The sequence below is a fragment of the Megalobrama amblycephala genome, linkage group LG8 (assembly GCF_018812025.1).
Source record: "Megalobrama amblycephala isolate DHTTF-2021 linkage group LG8, ASM1881202v1, whole genome shotgun sequence".
Taxonomy (NCBI): domain Eukaryota; kingdom Metazoa; phylum Chordata; class Actinopteri; order Cypriniformes; family Xenocyprididae; genus Megalobrama; species Megalobrama amblycephala.
The window spans coordinates 184,154-201,808 of record NC_063051.1 but is presented as its reverse complement, the minus strand read 5'-3'; the positions used below and the strand labels follow the sequence as shown (position 1 = coordinate 201,808).

The 17,655-nt window shown below is 36.3% G+C and overlaps 1 protein-coding gene across 8 annotated transcripts; it reads right to left on the bottom strand.

Moving 5' to 3' along the window:
- Positions 1-18: 18 nt before the first annotated feature.
- On the bottom strand, positions 19-17,446 carry LOC125273322 (adenosine receptor A3-like). 8 transcript variants are annotated; one of them, XM_048198525.1, is made up of 6 exons: positions 13,713-17,446; positions 11,695-12,340; positions 7,171-7,463; positions 3,325-3,420; positions 1,509-1,538; positions 113-207 (listed from the first exon to the last, which is right to left on the bottom strand). In XM_048198525.1, coding segments are annotated over exons 1-5 (1,368 nt in total). In that variant the 5' UTR covers positions 14,045-17,446; the 3' UTR covers positions 113-207; positions 1,509-1,537. The 8 variants fall into 8 exon arrangements, 6 of the variants coding, with proteins under 6 accessions (XP_048054477.1, XP_048054478.1, XP_048054482.1 ...); XM_048198524.1 differs by having other exon boundaries at positions 122-236; XR_007186053.1 differs by lacking the exon at positions 113-207 and adding an exon at positions 6,410-6,557 and having other exon boundaries at positions 662-1,538.
- Positions 17,447-17,655: the final 209 nt, after the last annotated feature.

Genomic DNA, 17,655 nt, shown 5'->3' with positions numbered 1-17,655 from the left:
ACAACTGATGAACAGACAGGCATGGAAAGGGATCATCATATGGACATCCATGACCACAGCCAGCGGAACAGCCACGGCTCCAACCAGGAAATCAGCCATCGCCAGCGACACAATCAGGCAGAAAGTGGTTTGGTTCAGGGCTCCACTCCTCCACACGGCCCAAATCACCAACAAATTGCCCAGACAGCATCCCACAGCGATGAGCACCTCAAGAGAGATGTAAATGAACCCTCCACCTAAAACCATGTTAACAGGACTGGAAACTTCTCTATGAGTGTTAATAAGAGATGCTGTTTTAAGTAAAGAGGAAATATTGAGGCTATATATATAGTCTGAAAAAAAGAAGAAAAAAAAACCTCTTCCGGAAGAGACTCATTTAGTGGTTTTAGATGTTCAGCCTTAACCTGATATTTGTTTTGTCAAGTTTTACTTGACTAAAAGTCTGGGAATTTTATTCTTTTAAGCCGGGGACACACCTAATGATTAGCTGAAACATTCTAAGACTGAACTGAACACACATACCGATTGTTTCCTTCGACTGGAGCCAATTTCTATACTCACACATGGAATTTGAACACCGACTGTAATCACAGACTGAACGCAACTGGCTCTGACTGGACGCATTTGAGCGCGATCAGTCATAAGTATCAATATACATTCATAATCGGCCTTACAATCGTTAAGTGTGTGCGCGGCTTTAGTCAACAAAATCCATCAAAAAAAGTCTTTGTCTATTTATTTGTCAATTAAATAAAGATAGATTTTGTTTTTTAATCTACATTTTAGTCTTCCCAAGTGAAAAATAAACATACCAAAATGTATTTGAAATACATTTATATTATGCTAAGTATACTACAAATATATTTACATATTTATGTACTTTATATAAATATCCTGCAATTGTACTTTTGGTATACTAAATTGATATACCTGAAGTCTGCTAAATTGGAACTAATTTTGTACTTAATGCACTTTAGGTATCAAGAAGTTGTGCTGAGGTCCAACTAAAGACACACTTTGCATTTAAAGACTGATATGATACAGAGATCATACTATCCCTCCTAACAGTGAAACATATTTTAAGCTTAATATTAAAAAATGTGCATTTTGCAAAAGAAGTATTCCAAATAAAGTTTAAAGTAAGTCTTAAGCGATATATCAGTAAATATGTCAATGGATTTGTATTATACTTAGTATAAAATAGATGTATTCTAAATACATTTTGGTATAGATTTTTTCTAACTAAGGTTGTCTTTTTTCATTAACAATATTGCATTGCATAAAATATTATTATATACACAGTTTAGTCTTGTCTTAGTCATGTAAAAAAGGTTGTTGATTTTTTTCAACATGGATTTTGTAAAAAAAACAAAAAAACTAATGAAGCCTTGCAATTATAATGTACTGTACACACATTTCAACCAAACAACTTCAGATTCTCTATAACTAACAGCTGATGGCGCTATAGGGTCACACTAGGTATAATTCTTCTGTCATCATTTACTAACCTCATATGGCTCCAAACAATTGACTTTCTTCTGTGGAAGAAATATGTTGTTTTTAAATATGTGCCTCAGTGGGTTGTTTTGTCCATACAATGAAAGTTAATGGTCCAGTAAGTGGTATATGAACTATGCTGTTGGACATTGTTGTTATTTGAAACCAACCCAAACAAACACACCCCTCTCTTCATTGCTCCGCCCCCAAAACTCACACAGCAACGCGAATGCACTAACAATGACACTAAACACCTCATTCTCTAGCTGTCGTCAGTGTGTAGAGGTTTACCTGCAGAACTCTCACTATCTGGCCGCTGTTACACACACAACCCCCCCCCCCCCCCCCCCCCCCTTCATACTATGAATGTCAATGGGGACCAGAAAGTGTTTGGTTTCCTATATTTTTCACAATATGTTCAACAGAAGAACGAAATTCATTCAAGTTTAGATCAACTCCAGTGTGGGGTGAACTATCCCTTTAAAACAGGTACCGAAAAACTAATAAAAAAAGTCTTAAAGCATCATATTGTAGTTTTTAGTTCATTTTATTTTACATTACTACATTTTATTTTGCACTACTGATATTATTTTTTCTTGTTAATAGATTAATATTACTTATTAAGTTTATTTTACATTGCACAATTCCTCGCAGTTATGCTGCAAACACACTGGCAATAAAAATGTAAAGTTTTTGTCATCCTAATAAATTACACTAAAATTGAAAATATTTTTACGGGTAATACTTTTAGTGCCTCTTCTGAGTAAAATGTATAATTCTAAAAAATATATATAAATACTGCATAAACATAATTAAAGACAGATAATTGAATTATGTGCTTATGCACATTTTTATTTATTGCACACCTCATATAAGTGCTTCAAAATAAAAATAAAAATCTATAGTAGCTCTTCAGGAAAGGTGCAACATGAACATATAAAGCTTGTTTACACATCACTGCAGGCTCTTATTTGTACTATAGTACAACCATATTATTGGGCACTAAATTACACACTCCTCTATTATCCAGATTCAGCTATAAGACACATCCTACAGTTACTCTCAGACTTTGACAGTGGTGTTTGGAGGAGCCCTACTGGCACAACAGTGTAACTGCAACCTGTGTATGTTAGATTATTAGTTTAGGTCAGAAAAGCCTGAAAGGTTTGAAAAATCTTGCAATTACATTCTAAAAAAAAAAATCATATAAATCCCCCCTTCTTTTGGTATGTTCTGCAGTAAATGGAAAGGAGTTAAATAATACCATTGACTTCCACCTGTGGACTGATTCTCACATGAATTCGTCCATCATGGCTGTCTGTGGTATTACTAGCAGGAGTGTTTATATCTGCCTGCTGCTGTTGACCAATCACTTTCCTCCAAATCTTCCTGTATTCCTGCTTAATCTTAGGGATTTTGAAGGCATACACTACAGGGTTAACCATTGAGTTGGCATGAGAAAGGAGAATGCCAAAGTACAAAGCGATGGATGGTACATGTATATTCTGGTTATAGTATGTTATGTTATGTATCACGTGTAACGGCAGCCAGCAAACAATAAAAAGAGCCAAAACCAAAACCAGAGAGCTGGCCAGTTTGTATTCCTTTCGGGTATATGCACCAGTTTCAGCCGCCACACCTGCCCTCCTACTCGACTGTCTCGTAATTTTAAAAAAGATGTAGCAATAGAAAGTAATCATGACTGCCAGTGGAAGAAGAAAACACCCCTCAAATAAGAAGTGGACCAGGTATGAATCAGGAATTACAGCAACAAAATCACAGTCTATAGAGGTGGAATTGTTATGTGTCAGTGTTTCTTGGTTGTACCATCCAAACATCGGTAAGAAGCCCAGTACGGAAGCCAGAATCCAGCACAAAGCGGCGATGATCCATGAGCGTTTCTTAGTGACTGTAGTCTTGTACCTGACAGAGAGAAAAAAGAGAAATATTTCTTAAAAATTAAAAACCTTTTAAATTGAATTCACACACTGTAGTGGACACTGGAAATGTTTCTCTGTGTCTGAAAATGCTCCTTTTTCACATTGTTTTTTCAAATAATTATCTATATACACCGATCAGGCATAACATTATGAAGGCACCATCACGGCACCTGTTAGTGGGTGGGATATATTGGGCAGCAAGTGAACATTTTGTCCTCAAAGTTGATGTGTTAGAAGCAAGAAAAATGGACAAGTGTAAGGATTTGAGTGAGTTTGACAAGGGCCAAATTGTGACCGCTAAATGACTGGTTCAGATAATCCAAAAGAGAACTGCACACTGTTAGTCTCCCTTTATTTAAAAAAGGTTAAAAGTGGCAAAGTTTCGGACACAGACCTTTGTCAGGCATACACGACTGGCTCAGAGCATCTCCAAAACTGCAGCTCTTGTGGGGTGTTCCCAGTTTGCAGTGGTCAGTATCTATCAAAAATGGTCCAAGGAAGGAACAGTGGTGAACCGGCAAAAGGAGTGCAGTTGAGGACCACAACAACATGTTTGAGGTGTTGACTTGGCCTCTAAATTCCCCAGATCTCAATCCAATCTAGCATCTGTGGGATGTGTTGAACAAACAAGTCCAATCCGCGGAGGCCCCACCTCACAACTTACAGGACTTAACGGATCTGCTGCTAACATCTTGGTGACAGATAGCGCAGCACACCTTCAGGGGTCTAGTGGAGTCCATGCCTCGATGGACTCAGGGCTGTTTTGGCAGCAAAAGGGGGACCAACACAATATTAGGAAGGTGGTCATAATGTTTTGTCTGATCTGTGTATTATGCTAATTGGTAACACTTTACAATAAAATGTAATTTATTAACATTTACTACATTAGTAAACATGAACTAGCAATGAACACACAGTACTTGCACAGCAAGTTAATGTCAATTTCAACAATCATTTTCAAAAGATCAAATGCAACAAGTATCTATTAACATCAGGTAAAGGTGCAATATGTAAGATTCCTGCTCGTTAGAGGTCGCTAGAGGCCTATTCAAAACAAAGGCGTAGCTTAATAACAGCAAGTTTGAGCGCGGAATCTTGGGTCTTCACATCACAGCTGGTGGAAACAATCGGGATAGGAATACTCAGGAAGAAATCATGTTCATGGATGCGATTTTTAACATTACTGTAGTATGAAGCAGAGCAGGAGCGAGTGTTGTGGGAGCTGAACGAGGCCGCTGGAGCGATTGAGCAACACACGCCTCACGAGCAGCGGAACTTTTATTATGACAGTCGCCGGCGCCGCTTCCACTTTTCCGGTCATGAGTATGAGGTAACACAGCTCTGTTTATCATATTAGATATGATGTTGTGGTGCTACTCTGAGCGTTCGCTCTGCGGCTGCTGTGAGACATTTGTTACACACTGCAGCAAGATAGATCGATTTTAGAATATCATATTAAATGCTAGATGGCTTGTGTTGATAGATGGCATGCAATTAATTTTAAAACGTATTGTATGATAGAGAAAATACTGTATTACTGTTACTAAAAATAAAGCTGCATCTGATTATGCTATATTAGCTACTTGACAAAATAGTGTTTTTCTCTGAGGCATGGTAAAGCATTTAAAGAATAAGACTAGATGTGTTGAGCTATATAACAACAATTAGTTTTCTGAAATGTAACCAAACAGATGTTCCCTTGTCTATTAAAACATGTAATATATTAAAGCTTCTTTGGTGTTTCCATGGTTTCTACAAAATAAAACCGGAAACCGAGGGTAACGGGGGTATGACGCAATTGACAGGCGACTCCTCACACGTCCCGCAGCCTTGGTTAAAATTGCAATTTTCTCCCGATTTACAAATAGTTGGAAACATTTGGGATATTGTAAGTACTCAAGTGAACAAAATATATAACACTGGCCTAGCGTTTTTTTTGGGATATTTTACTGCAAAAATCTTATATATTGCACCTTTAATACACTATGAATTAACATGAAGTTTAACAAAGGATAATGCTGTAAAAATACATTGCTAATTATTAGTTCATGTTAGATAATGCATTAACTAATGTTAAAGGGTTAGTTCACCCAAAAATGAAACTTCTGTCATTTATTACTCATGTCGTTCCACACCTGTAAGACCTTCGTTAATCTTCGGAACACAAATTAAGATATTTTAGTTTAGTTTATTATAAAGTGACGAGAATATTTTTGATGCGCCAAAAAAACAAAATAATAATAATAATATTTAGTGATTAAATATAATAATATTTAGTGATGGTCGATTTTTAAAAACACTGCTTCATGAAGCATCGGAGCACAATGAATCAGTGTATCGAATCATGATTCAGATCGCTTCTCAAACTGCCAACGGCTGAAATCACGTGACTTTGGCGCTCCGAACAGCAGATTCGATACACTGATTCATTGTGCTCCGAAGCTTCCTGAAGCAGTGTTTTGAAATCGTCCATCACTAAATAAGTCGTTATTTTGTTTTTTTGGTGCACCAAAAATATTCTCGTCACTTTATAATATTAATATTGAACCACTGTGCTCACATGAACTGATTTAAATATGTTTTTAGTACCTTTATGGAGGCCTCACGGAGCCATCGGATTTCACCTAAATATCTTAATTTGTGTTCCGAAGATTAACGAAGGTCTTACGGGTGTGGAACGGCATGAGGGTAAGTAATAAATGACAGAATTTTCATTTTTGGGTGAATTAACCCTTTAACAAACGAGACCTTATTGTAAAGTGTTAACTGCTTATAAAATATAATATCTAAATTTATATATTAAAGGTATGGTAGGCACTGTATTTCCTAAACATAAACTATCAATAATAGAAGTGGTCTAAATAAAAAAAATAATAATAATAATAAAAAAAAAAATTACATATATCTGAAGTCTCAGGACCAAAAATTGTTCATACAATCATTGCATTTAGGGCAATAACAGGATGTCCTACCTGCCTGTCGACATATGTTTTTCCATCCCCCTCCCCCGCCTGCCCACGCAGACATCACACATCATCAGTGCATTCCATAAGGCAACGCAGAGTTGTAGACAGAAAGTCACTGAGCGCCACAAACAGCAGCCGCCTTTTTCAGTTCCTCCTGAACCAAAACAACGAGCTTATGCTGTGTTCAATAGCCTTCCCTATCTTTAAATTATAAATATAAAATCCACATATAGGAGTTGATAATCAATGAGCTTCATTGTATTTTATTATTTCAACTAAAGATATTCATCAAAAACAAATCATTGTTTGAAATGTTTCAAAATTTTAAAACTTTGTCTCCAGGTTTAAATAAATAAAATACAATGTTTTCAGTGTGGAGTTTGACGTTTATAATATAATATAATATAATATAAAAAAAATTTAACCACAAATAATCAAATGCATTATAAAATACAGTTAAATAATAAATAAATGTATTATTTATTATTAATAAATAAGTAAATAATCAAATTTTACATCAAAAACTTTCTTTGTTTACAATGTTTAAATTTTTTTTCCACTTTTTTCCATGTTTAGATAAAGAGAACCCCATATTTCCTGTGTGTCTAAGAGTTTTGGATGTGTGCAAACATGTTAAATACAACAACTAAGCATTCAACTAAGCAACACTACATCAATTTAAAGATAAAACAAAAGCTGTTTGTACTTTCAACAAATTTTAAGCCTATTTTGCATATCATTTCAAAATCATCTGGAGGCCGACTCACCTGAATGCGATACAGACTCGCAGATAACGATCCACAGCAATGGCCAGGAGGGTGAGCACTGACGCTTGCTGCGGGACGATCAGGACACAACTGATGAACAGACACGCATGGAAAGGGATCTTCACATGGACGTCCACAACCACAGCCAGAGGAACGGCCACGGCTCCAACCAGGAAATCTGCCATCGCCAACGACACAATCAGGCAGAAAGTGGTTTGGTTCAGGGCTCCACTCCTCCACACGGCCCACATCACCAGCAAATTGCCCAGACAGCATCCCACAGCAATGAGCACCTCAAGAGAGATGTAAATGAACCCTCCACCTAAAACCATGTTAACAGGACTGGAAACTTCTGAGATGCTGTTTTACGTAAAGAGGAAATATTGAGGATATATTTACTCTCTGGTGAAATCATTCACACCCACAAGTCTCTTCCGGAGGAGACTTATTTTAGCAGGGTTAGATGTTCAACCTTAACCTGTTGTTAGTCAATTTTTAGTTGACTAATAGTCTGGGAATTTTTTTTTTATTAGTCAACAAAATCCAATCAAAAAAAGTTTTTAAAAAGTCTTGTCTACTTATTTGTCAAAGAAAATAATAACTTTGTTTTGTATAAAGATTTTTGTATAAAATGTTTATCATTTTTTAACTACATTTTAGTCTTGTCTTTTCCCATTAACATTATTGCAGTATTAGTTTATTAGTATTAGTTTAGTCGTGTTTTAGTTATGGAAAAAGGGTTGTCTATTTTTTCATCATAGTTTTAAAAAAAATTGTTTTTGAGAATGACAGAAACATCTGTACCTTTACAATGAAGCAACACAATCATAGGGTACTGTACACACACATCAATCACATAACTACAAGCTGATGGCGCTATAGAGTCAGAATAGTGATAGTTCACCCAAAAAAACCTGTATGAGTTTATTTGTTCTGTTGAATACAAAAGAAGATATTTTGAAGAATGTTGGTAATCAAACAGTTTCTGGTCCCCACTGACTTCCATAATGAGAGGAAGTGCACCACGTACCAAAAGCTAGTGGAAGAGTGCAGGAGAAAGGGCTGGCAAACTCGTTGTGAGCCTCTGGAGGTGGGCTGCAGAGGATTTGCAGGGTGATCACTGCAAAGTGTTTACACTACTAGGTAGGGCTGCACAATTAATTGAATTTCTAATCGCGATTACGATAACGGAATGCCACCATTTCGTAACTGTTCAAAGGTGCGATTACAAGGAAAAATATCCACTAACATTATTCTGCATGTTTAAGAGGTGTGTTATGAGCATGTCACGTTGTGAGAGGTGAATCACGACTACTTGAGAATGTAAAAGGTCTAAGCCAGCATAAAAGGAGCTACTAGTGATGTAGGTGTACGCTGATATGTCGAACGCATGCGAAACACCAGCACCCACCATTTTTAAAAAGCTGCGTACACAGCCTATACATTTACTCCACGAACTAACTCAACAAACATGGAAAACAGTCATAGATGGACCTCTGAACCATACGCTAAGGATAAAATCAAGGGCGACTTTGAGCAGACCAAGCGAAACATGATTATGTATTTGTGCTAAGCTAGCGACATTGGGCATCAACCACCAGTGTTGGGCACGTTACTTTAAAAAAGTAATTAGTTATAGTTACTAGTTACTTCTCACAAATAGTAATGGAGTTAGTAACTGAGTTACATCATTATAAAAGTAACTAATTACCAGGCAAAGTAACTATTGCATTACTTTAAACATTTTTTTTTAAATATGTCAAATAACTTGAATGCCCCCAATATTAAATATAAGTCTAAGAATATATTATTCTTGATCCGACTCGTGACTCATGATCCGCTCTTGCTTATGAAATTTCTCTGTACTGTACAAATAGGCTACGTGTTGGTAGCCATTAAAGAAAATGTAGTTTCACATTTATGTTTAAATAGTCCTATGTTATGTTTTAAATTCATTTACTTGATTATGAAAAGTGAACAGCATGAGTAAGATGCATCATAAGATGCGCAATATATCGGGAGGCATAGAGTGGGTCAGACATGATTTTGACCACTTCATTAAGTTTTGTTTTGTAGAAAGCCTTTCCTTAAAGTGAATTTCGTTTTGTAAAAATTGTATCTTAATTTTAATCAATGTTTCATCAACCAATTGCCTGGATTTAATAAATAAGAAGCAAATATAGCAGACAATATAATCATGGCAGGCGCGGGCGCGATCGCGGGCGCGATCACTGGCGCGTGAACTGGAGCGCGACTTATAGGCTAAATGAACCGAAACTCAGCGTATAGGCTGCTTGCCTCGCAGACATGAGAAATATATCTATAGAAAGCTTGAAATATCTAAAAACGAAAAGAAATAGGCTTCTCTGATTATATAGCCTAATCCGAATGAAATGTGCATCCTCTCTCTAGGCGCGTCCAGTATATGCGGAGATGATGAGAGTCAGCAATGTCAACTTCATCTTTGCAGCCGACACTGATTCAGAAAACATTACTTTATTAATAAACAATTAAAATGTCTCCTTGCTGTTTTTGTCACATTCATAATTATTACTTTTGCCGGTTCTTTATGGCAAGATTTATGCATGCTTGAGTGCCTTTATAGCCTATATTACATAAACGCTCATTATTATGGTTTATTCTCTCCAGTATTTAAGAAATTAAATTAATATAAATGTGATTAGTCAACTAATGGCTTAAATGAATAACTACTAGTCGACTAGAACAACTTATTTCCCATATTTTCCATCCAGCATGTCACAAAGGGTACTCTGGTTTGAGCTCGCGCTCAGCTCGCTTGCTCACAGACACACACACAGAGCATCGTTCATTATTATCAGTTTAATATATCAATTATATTTGTGCATGACTAACCGCAGCACAAAAAAATTGCAAGAGAGAGTCTACTCAGATGAAAACCGCTTCAGTGAGCTCAATTATAGTAACGCTGCATTTTTATTTTATTTTTTTCCAGTAACGGTAACGCCGTTGTAACGGGAGAAAAAGTAATTCGTTTGATTACTCGTTACTGAAAAAAGTAACGGCGTTAGTAACGCCGTTTATTTAGAACGTCGTTATTCCCATCACTGTCAACCACACACGGCAAAAGCTAATACTTTTTAATATACTGTCTAGTTTCTTTGTATAACAGTTCTATCTAATAACGTATTAGACAGGACTATTACACAGAGAAGAAGTGAGACAAGTACCAGGAGCTAGTGGAAGAGTGTGGGTGGCAGGGCTAGCAAACTTGTGAGCCTCCAGAGGTGGGCTGCAGAAAATGTTCAGGGAGATATCACTCTGCAAAGTGTGTACACTACTAGGCATTACTGTCGAGGCAAAGAAAAAAGTGATTAGATTTGCAACTGAAATCACACAGAAAGCCACTAGGTGACTTTGGATTAAGAGGGCAGAACCGTGGGCAAATGCTGCTCTGACACAGGCCAGGGTCTGATCAACTCCGGCTGGGTCGCCCAGGCAAAACGCCCGTAACAACCAATGACCCCAGGATAAATCACTTTTGATGTGCCCCAGCACATCTGGATGATGTATGTTTTACCAATGGGGACCAGCAGCTGTTTTGGTTACCAACATTCTTATAACATTCTAATAAATATCTTCTTTGTGTTTAATAGAAGAAAAAAAACAACAGGGTTAGAACAACTTAAGGGGCAGTAAATGACGACTGAATTGTCATTTTTGGGTGAACTATCCCTTTAAAACAAGTACATAAAAACTAATATAAAGTATTAAAATGTCATATTGTAGTTTTATAAAGATCAGTTGCTTAGTTTATTCTGCACTTTTATTTTATTTCATTTTATTTTACATTACTAATATTTCATTTTATTTGTTCATAAATTAACACTACTTAAGTTTATTTTACATTGCACAATTTCTCACAGCTATGCTGCAAACACATTGAAAATAAAATTTAGTTTTTGTCTTCCTAATAAAGCACAATAATATAGAAATTATTTTATGGGTGATACTTTTAGTGCCTCTTCTGAATAAAACGTATTATTCTAAAATGAAAAATATGAATACTGCATAAACATAATGAACAACACAAAAAATTAAATGATGTGCTTGTGCATATTTTTATATATTACACACCTCATATAATTGCTTCAAAATGAAAGAAAAAAAAATCAACTGTAGCTCTTCAGGAAAGGTGCAACATGAACATATAAAGCTTGTTTACACATCACTGCAGGCTCTTATTTGTACTATAGTACAACTATATTATTGGGCACTAAATTACACACTCCTCTATTATCCAGATTCAGCTATAAGACACATCCTACACTTACTCTCAGACTTTGACAGTGGTGTTTGGAGGAGCCCTACTGGCACAACAGTGTAACTGCAATCTGTCAGTTAGATTATTAGTTTAGGTCAAAAAAGCTTGAAAGGTTTGAAAAATCTTGCAATCACATTCTAAAAAAATCATATAAATCCCCCCTTCTTTTGGTATGTTCTGCAGTAAATGGAAAGGAGTTAAATAACATCATTGACTCCCACCTGTGGACTGATTCTCACATGAACTTGTCCATCGTGGCTCTCTGTGGTATCACTAGCAGGAGTGTTTATATCTGCCTGCTGCTGTCGACCAATCACTTTCCTCCAAATCTTCCTGTACTCCTGCTTAATCTTAGGGATTTTGAAGGCATACACTACAGGGTTAACCATTGAGTTGGCATGAGAAAGGAGAATGCCAAAGTACAAAGCAATGGATGGTACATGTATATTCTGGTTATAGTATGTGATGGCTTGTATCAAGTGTATTGGCAGCCAGCAAACAATAAAAAGAGCCAAAACCAAAACCAGAGAGCTGGCCAGTTTGTGTTCTTTTTGATTATATGCACCAGTTTCAGCCGCCACACCTGCTCTCCCCCTCGACTGTCTCCTAATTTTAAAAAAGATGTAGCAATACAAAGTAATCATGACTGCCAGTGGAGGAAGAAAACACCCCTGGTAGATGAAGTGGACCAAGTATGAAGTGGGAATGACAGTAATGAATTGACAGTCTATAGAGGTGGAGTTGTAATGTGTCAGTGTGTCATGGTTGTACCATCCAAACATCGGTAAGAAGCCCAGAACAGAAGCCAGAATCCAGCACAAAGCGGCGATGATCCATGAGCGCTTCTTAGTGACTGTAGTCTTGTACCTGCCAGAGAGAAATATTTCTTAAAATGAAAGACCTTTTAAAGGTGTAGTAAGTGATTTCTGAGAAACAATAGTGACATTTGAAATCAACCCAAACAAACACATCCCTCCCTTCATTGCTCCACCCCCAAAATGCAAGAACGTGCAATGCAAGAGCGATGTCTCTTTATCATAGCTGAAGCAAAATAATGCTGTATGGAAAATAAAGCAAAGATGACAAACAAATCACAAGCAAGAACAAAAAATGAACATACAGAACACAAGAGTATATTCAAGAAGGAGCACAGCAGCTCCAGACAAAAAATGACACTCAAAACTCTCCTGTTACTATAGCATTACAACAACAGGATATCTTGCTTCTGTAAAACAGCAAAACCAGTTACTCAAGTACGGAGCAGAAACAACACAACCTCTGTTTTCAGGCCTTCCCCCTTAAGTCTCTCCTGCGCTGGAAAGCTTTTCTAATATTAACGCGGGTCCTAAAGCTCTTTCCTGTTCATAACCGTTCTTTTTGCAGACCTTTTCTCTTTTGTAATGCCTCTCAGCCACTTGCTCACTCTTTCTCCTCCCCCATTATGAGTGTTTATGCTCCTTACTGCTGATTGGCAAGGGTGTTTTGGTGCTCGGTCTTATCCACTCTCAACAGCATTTCTCAGAAATCAAATTAACCCTGCACTGCGGTGCCAAACTTGTACAGTGTGAAACGATGCAGTGTTAGAATGTTACAGCTAGACGCTTAGCAACAGATAACCAATCGGGTACTATTTTAAGTGATAAAATCTGCACAAGGAGTTCACAATCAATGAGCTTTGATTATGTATTTGATTATGTAGTATATTATTTCACCTAAACATATCACAAAAAATTAAGTATATTAAATAAAAAAAAACACTCTCTTCAATTTCCAGGTTTAAATAAAGAAAATTCCATATTTTAATTTTGTTTTTTGATTTCTGAATGTGAATATAATCTTTTAAACATTTTTAAACATTTTTGTCATTGCAAATTATGTCAGAAAAATAATTAAATTGTCCAACTGAGAAATGAATGAATAAATGTGAATTAATAAATTTGCTCCAGAGTATCTTGAGCTTCAACGGAAGCAAGAAAAACTGCTCAAAGGAATCAATTAGTTTTATTTGATTAAGTATTTGATCATTTGACCTAAAGATAGCACAGAATCCTATATTTCTCAGAGTTTTGGATGTGTCGAAATGAACTCTCCAATTATGTAAAATATGATAACTAAGGATACCTAAATTGCATTAAATTAATTTAAAGATTTAAAAAATAAAAAATAAAAAAAACACTGTGTTTTCAACAAGCTTGACATATATTGAAGCCTATTCAAAATCATCTGGAGGCCGACTCACCTGAATGGGATACAGACTCGCAGATAGCGATCCACAGCAATGGCCAGGAGGGTGAGCACTGATGCTTGCAGCGGGACGATCAGGACACAACTGATGAACAGACACGCACGGAAAGGGATCATCACATGGACGTCCACAACCACAGCCAGAGGAACGGCCACGGCTCCAACCAGGAAATCAGCCATCGCCAGTGACACAATCAGGCAGAAAGTGGTTTGGTTCAGGGCTCCACTCCTCCACACGGCCCACATCACCAGCACATTGCCCAGACAGCATCCCACAGCGATGAGCACCTCAAGAGAGATGTAAATGAACCCTCCACCTAAAACCATGTTAACAGGACTGGAAACGTCTGTAGCAGTGTTAATAAGAGAAGCTGTTTTAGTAAAGAGGAAATATTAAGCAATTATCTGCAAAAAACTTTCACACCGACGAATCTCTTCCTGAAGAGACTCAATTAGTTTTAGATGTTCAACCTTAACCTGATATTTGTTTTGTCAAGTTTTACTTGACTAAATGTCTGGGAATTTTATTTTTTTAGTCAACAAAATCCATCAAAAAAAAAAAAAAAAAAAAATCTACTTATTTGTCAATTAAATAAAGATAAGATTTTGTTTTTTTATTCTCCATTTTAGTCTTTCCAAGTGAAAAATAAACATACCAAAATGTATTTTAAATACATTTATATTATGCTAAGTATACTACTGTCACAGATCCCCTGTTCCCCTGGACTCTAATTCCCATGATCCTCCTGTTTCGTCACCTGCACTCACTTCCCTCGTCAGCTCCTCATCATCACTCATCACATGCACCTGGACTCTATTATCACCACTCCCTTTATATGGCACTCACTCCCTGCACTCCTTGTCCGTTCTCTGTTTTGTTAAATGTATGTTTGGTGATTGCTGCCTTCTGTTTAATAAATGTATAGTTGCTATTGTGGAAATCTGTATCAGCCTCATCTCTCTACCTGCATACGTAACAACTACATACATTTACATATTTATGTACTTTATATAAATATCCTGCAATTGTACTTTTGGTATACTAAATTTATATACTTGAAGTCTGCTAAAATGGAACAACTAATTTTGTACTTAATGCACTTTAGTTATCAAGAAGTAGTGCTGAGGTCCAACTAAAGATATACTGAAGTATATTTGATTGTGCTAAAATTGAACTATTGCAAGTATAATTTAGGTACACTTTAAATACGTTGCATTTAAAGACTGATATGATACAGAGATCATACTATCCCTCCTAACAGTGTAACACATTTTAGGCTTAATATTAAGAAATGTGCATTGTGCAAAAGAAGTACTCCAAAAAAAGTTTAAAGTAAGTCTCAAGTGATATGTCATTAAATATGTCAATGGATCTGTATTATACTTAGTATGAAATAGATGTATTTTTATTACATTTTGGTATCGGTTTTTTTTTTTTCGCTAAGGTTGTCTTTTTTTTCATTAACAATATTGCATTGCATGAAATATTTTTATATACACAGTTCAGTCTTGTCTTAGTCATGTAAAAAATGTTGTTGAATTTTTTCATCATGGATTTTGTAAAAAAACAACAACAAAAAAACTAACAAAGCCTTACAATCATAGTGTACTGTACACACATTTCAACCAAACAACTTCAGATTCTCTATAACTAACAGCTGATGGTGCTATAGGCTCACACTAGGATATTTACTAACCTCATATGGCTCCAAACATTCAACTTTCTTCTGTGGAACACAACAGTTTTTAAATATGTGCCTCAGTGGGATGTTTTGTCCAAACAATGAAAGTTAATGGAGCCCATTGTTATTTTGAACCCACATTCATTATATGGATATCTATCAAAAATATCTTCTTTGTGCTATAATATTACTTGGGGTTACTTATAAGCCTTTGGGAACTCTATAACGAAAATTAATTAGCTTCAGTTGTAAGCCATGCATAATTTTAGCCCATGCATGTACTGAAGTTGAGTAGCAAAAACAAAATAGCTCTCACAAAAGCTAAGAGAAGAAGGCTAGGGCTACAAGAACATTTCCAAGACACTAAAAGATCCTAGAGTCACAGTTGGTAGACAAGTTGATAGCTAAACAAACAAGCATTGACTTCATGTCCGGACGCCTTGACAAATGCCACTCTTGACCAAGAGAACATAAAAGGCAAACTTGAATATGCTAAATGAACTTGGATAGTCCTGTGGCATTCTGGAAGAATGTTTTATGGAGTGATGAGATCAAACGGGAACTTTCTGGACCCATGGATCCGAAGTAGTCGGCTTGACTTATGACCAGAAGAACACTTTCTTGACCATGTGATCAGCGTCATGAATTTATTGGATTATCAGGCCATTTTGGCAAAGATTATATTATGCCTGGAGAATGTAAACTAAAGTTTTACTTGATAATTGGACTTTCCACCCGGACAATGATCCCAAGTATAGATCCAAATACCAAAGCTTTGTTCAGGTATCAATCCTGGACTGTTCTTAAATGGCCTGCTCAGTTTCCAGATTTAAATTTCCTATAAAATCCTTGGTGATATCCTTGGCAGCACAGAAACCAAAGAATATCAGTGAGCTGGAAGCTTGTACACACAAGGAATGGCCGAAGATTCCAGTAGAGTGCAAGAAGCTTGTAAGCACTTATAGACAATATTTATTTGAGGTTATAGAAGTGAAGGATTCTCTACAAAATGTAACTTTTGGGGTTGGATAATTTTGTAAATGGATGTTTATAGCCAGTTTGATATTTTGAACTCAGTAACTCAACTTTATGTTATCAGAATCACTCAAATGTGTAATTATAAGCTTTCTATGATGGTTTACTTATGCCTTAGTTGAAGTGTTTTCATACAATTGTGTTCACAAAACCATAATGTCTTCCAGGTTAGGGGGGTTTGATTCCAAGTGTATGAAATACAATTTGGCCATATAATTATTAGTGGTTATGGCCCTGCCAAGTTTGATGTCAGTTTAGTGGGCTTTTTGCAGTGTGCGTTATAAGTGGAAACTGTTTCACACAAACCAAGAAGTCTGAGATCAAATTAATCTTGCTTAATACTATTTTGGTTTCCGGGTAAATTGCAAAATGTCACATTTCAAGGCCCGATAGTCATAAAATCATGAAAAAAAACCAAAAAAAAGGAAACTTATTATGATGTAAATGATAAGAAAGACCAGATATCCCAATGCCAACACTTTTTTTTTCTTTCAAATCATTACTTGCCAATGGTCTGCATGTTCTAGGATCAGTTGAAAAGGAAAATGGTTTGTGAAGAGGAGAAAATCATTACATTTTGATGAAATACTTAATTAAACGTTTTTCTTCACAATAATGTGCACTGATGAATCAATTTAAATAAGCTCAATTTTGATTACTGTACATTTTGCTTGAGGGATCAATAGCAATGGTATCTGACTCATTTCTTGCAGGGAACAAACCAACAACTTCCTGCTTCACCAGATATGAGCTTAGCCACAATTTTATGCCACACGACCTCAAAGGCGTATTGCTAAATTTCTAGCAGAGAAATTAGAGCACATCAAAGTAGAGAATGGTAATAGTCAATGCCAATGTCATGGGTTTGAACATGGAGTGCATAAACTGATAAATGTACATTTTTGTCAGACACTACACATTTTTAAATGATTTCGAAATCATTTATGAAGCCTCTTATGCTCACCAAATCTGCATTTATTTGATAAAAATACAGTAAAAACAGTAATTGTCACAGAACCCTTGTTTCCCTGGACTTCATATCCCATGATCCTCCTGTTTCTACACCTGCACTCACTTCCCTCGTCAGCTCCCCATCATCACGGATCACCTGCACCTGGACTCTATTGTCAGCACTCCTTTATATTGCACTCACTCCCTGCACTCCTTGTCCGTTCTCTGTTTATGTTAAGTGTATGTTTGGTGCCTCCTGCCTTGTTTATT

Excerpts from the sequence above, each read along its gene's own strand:
- LOC125273322 (XM_048198519.1), bottom strand. The coding sequence starts at position 14,044 with ATGGTTTTAGGTGGAGGGTTCATTTACATCTCTCTTGAGGTGCTCATC. Across the intron at positions 12,341-13,712 it reads CGAGTCTGTATCCCATTCAG|GTACAAGACTACAGTCACTA; the intron begins GTGAGTCGGCCT and ends TCTCTCTGGCAG. Across the intron at positions 3,421-7,170 it reads CGAGTCTGTATCGCATTCAG|GTACAAGACTACAGTCACTA; the intron begins GTGAGTCGGCCT and ends TCTCTCTGTCAG.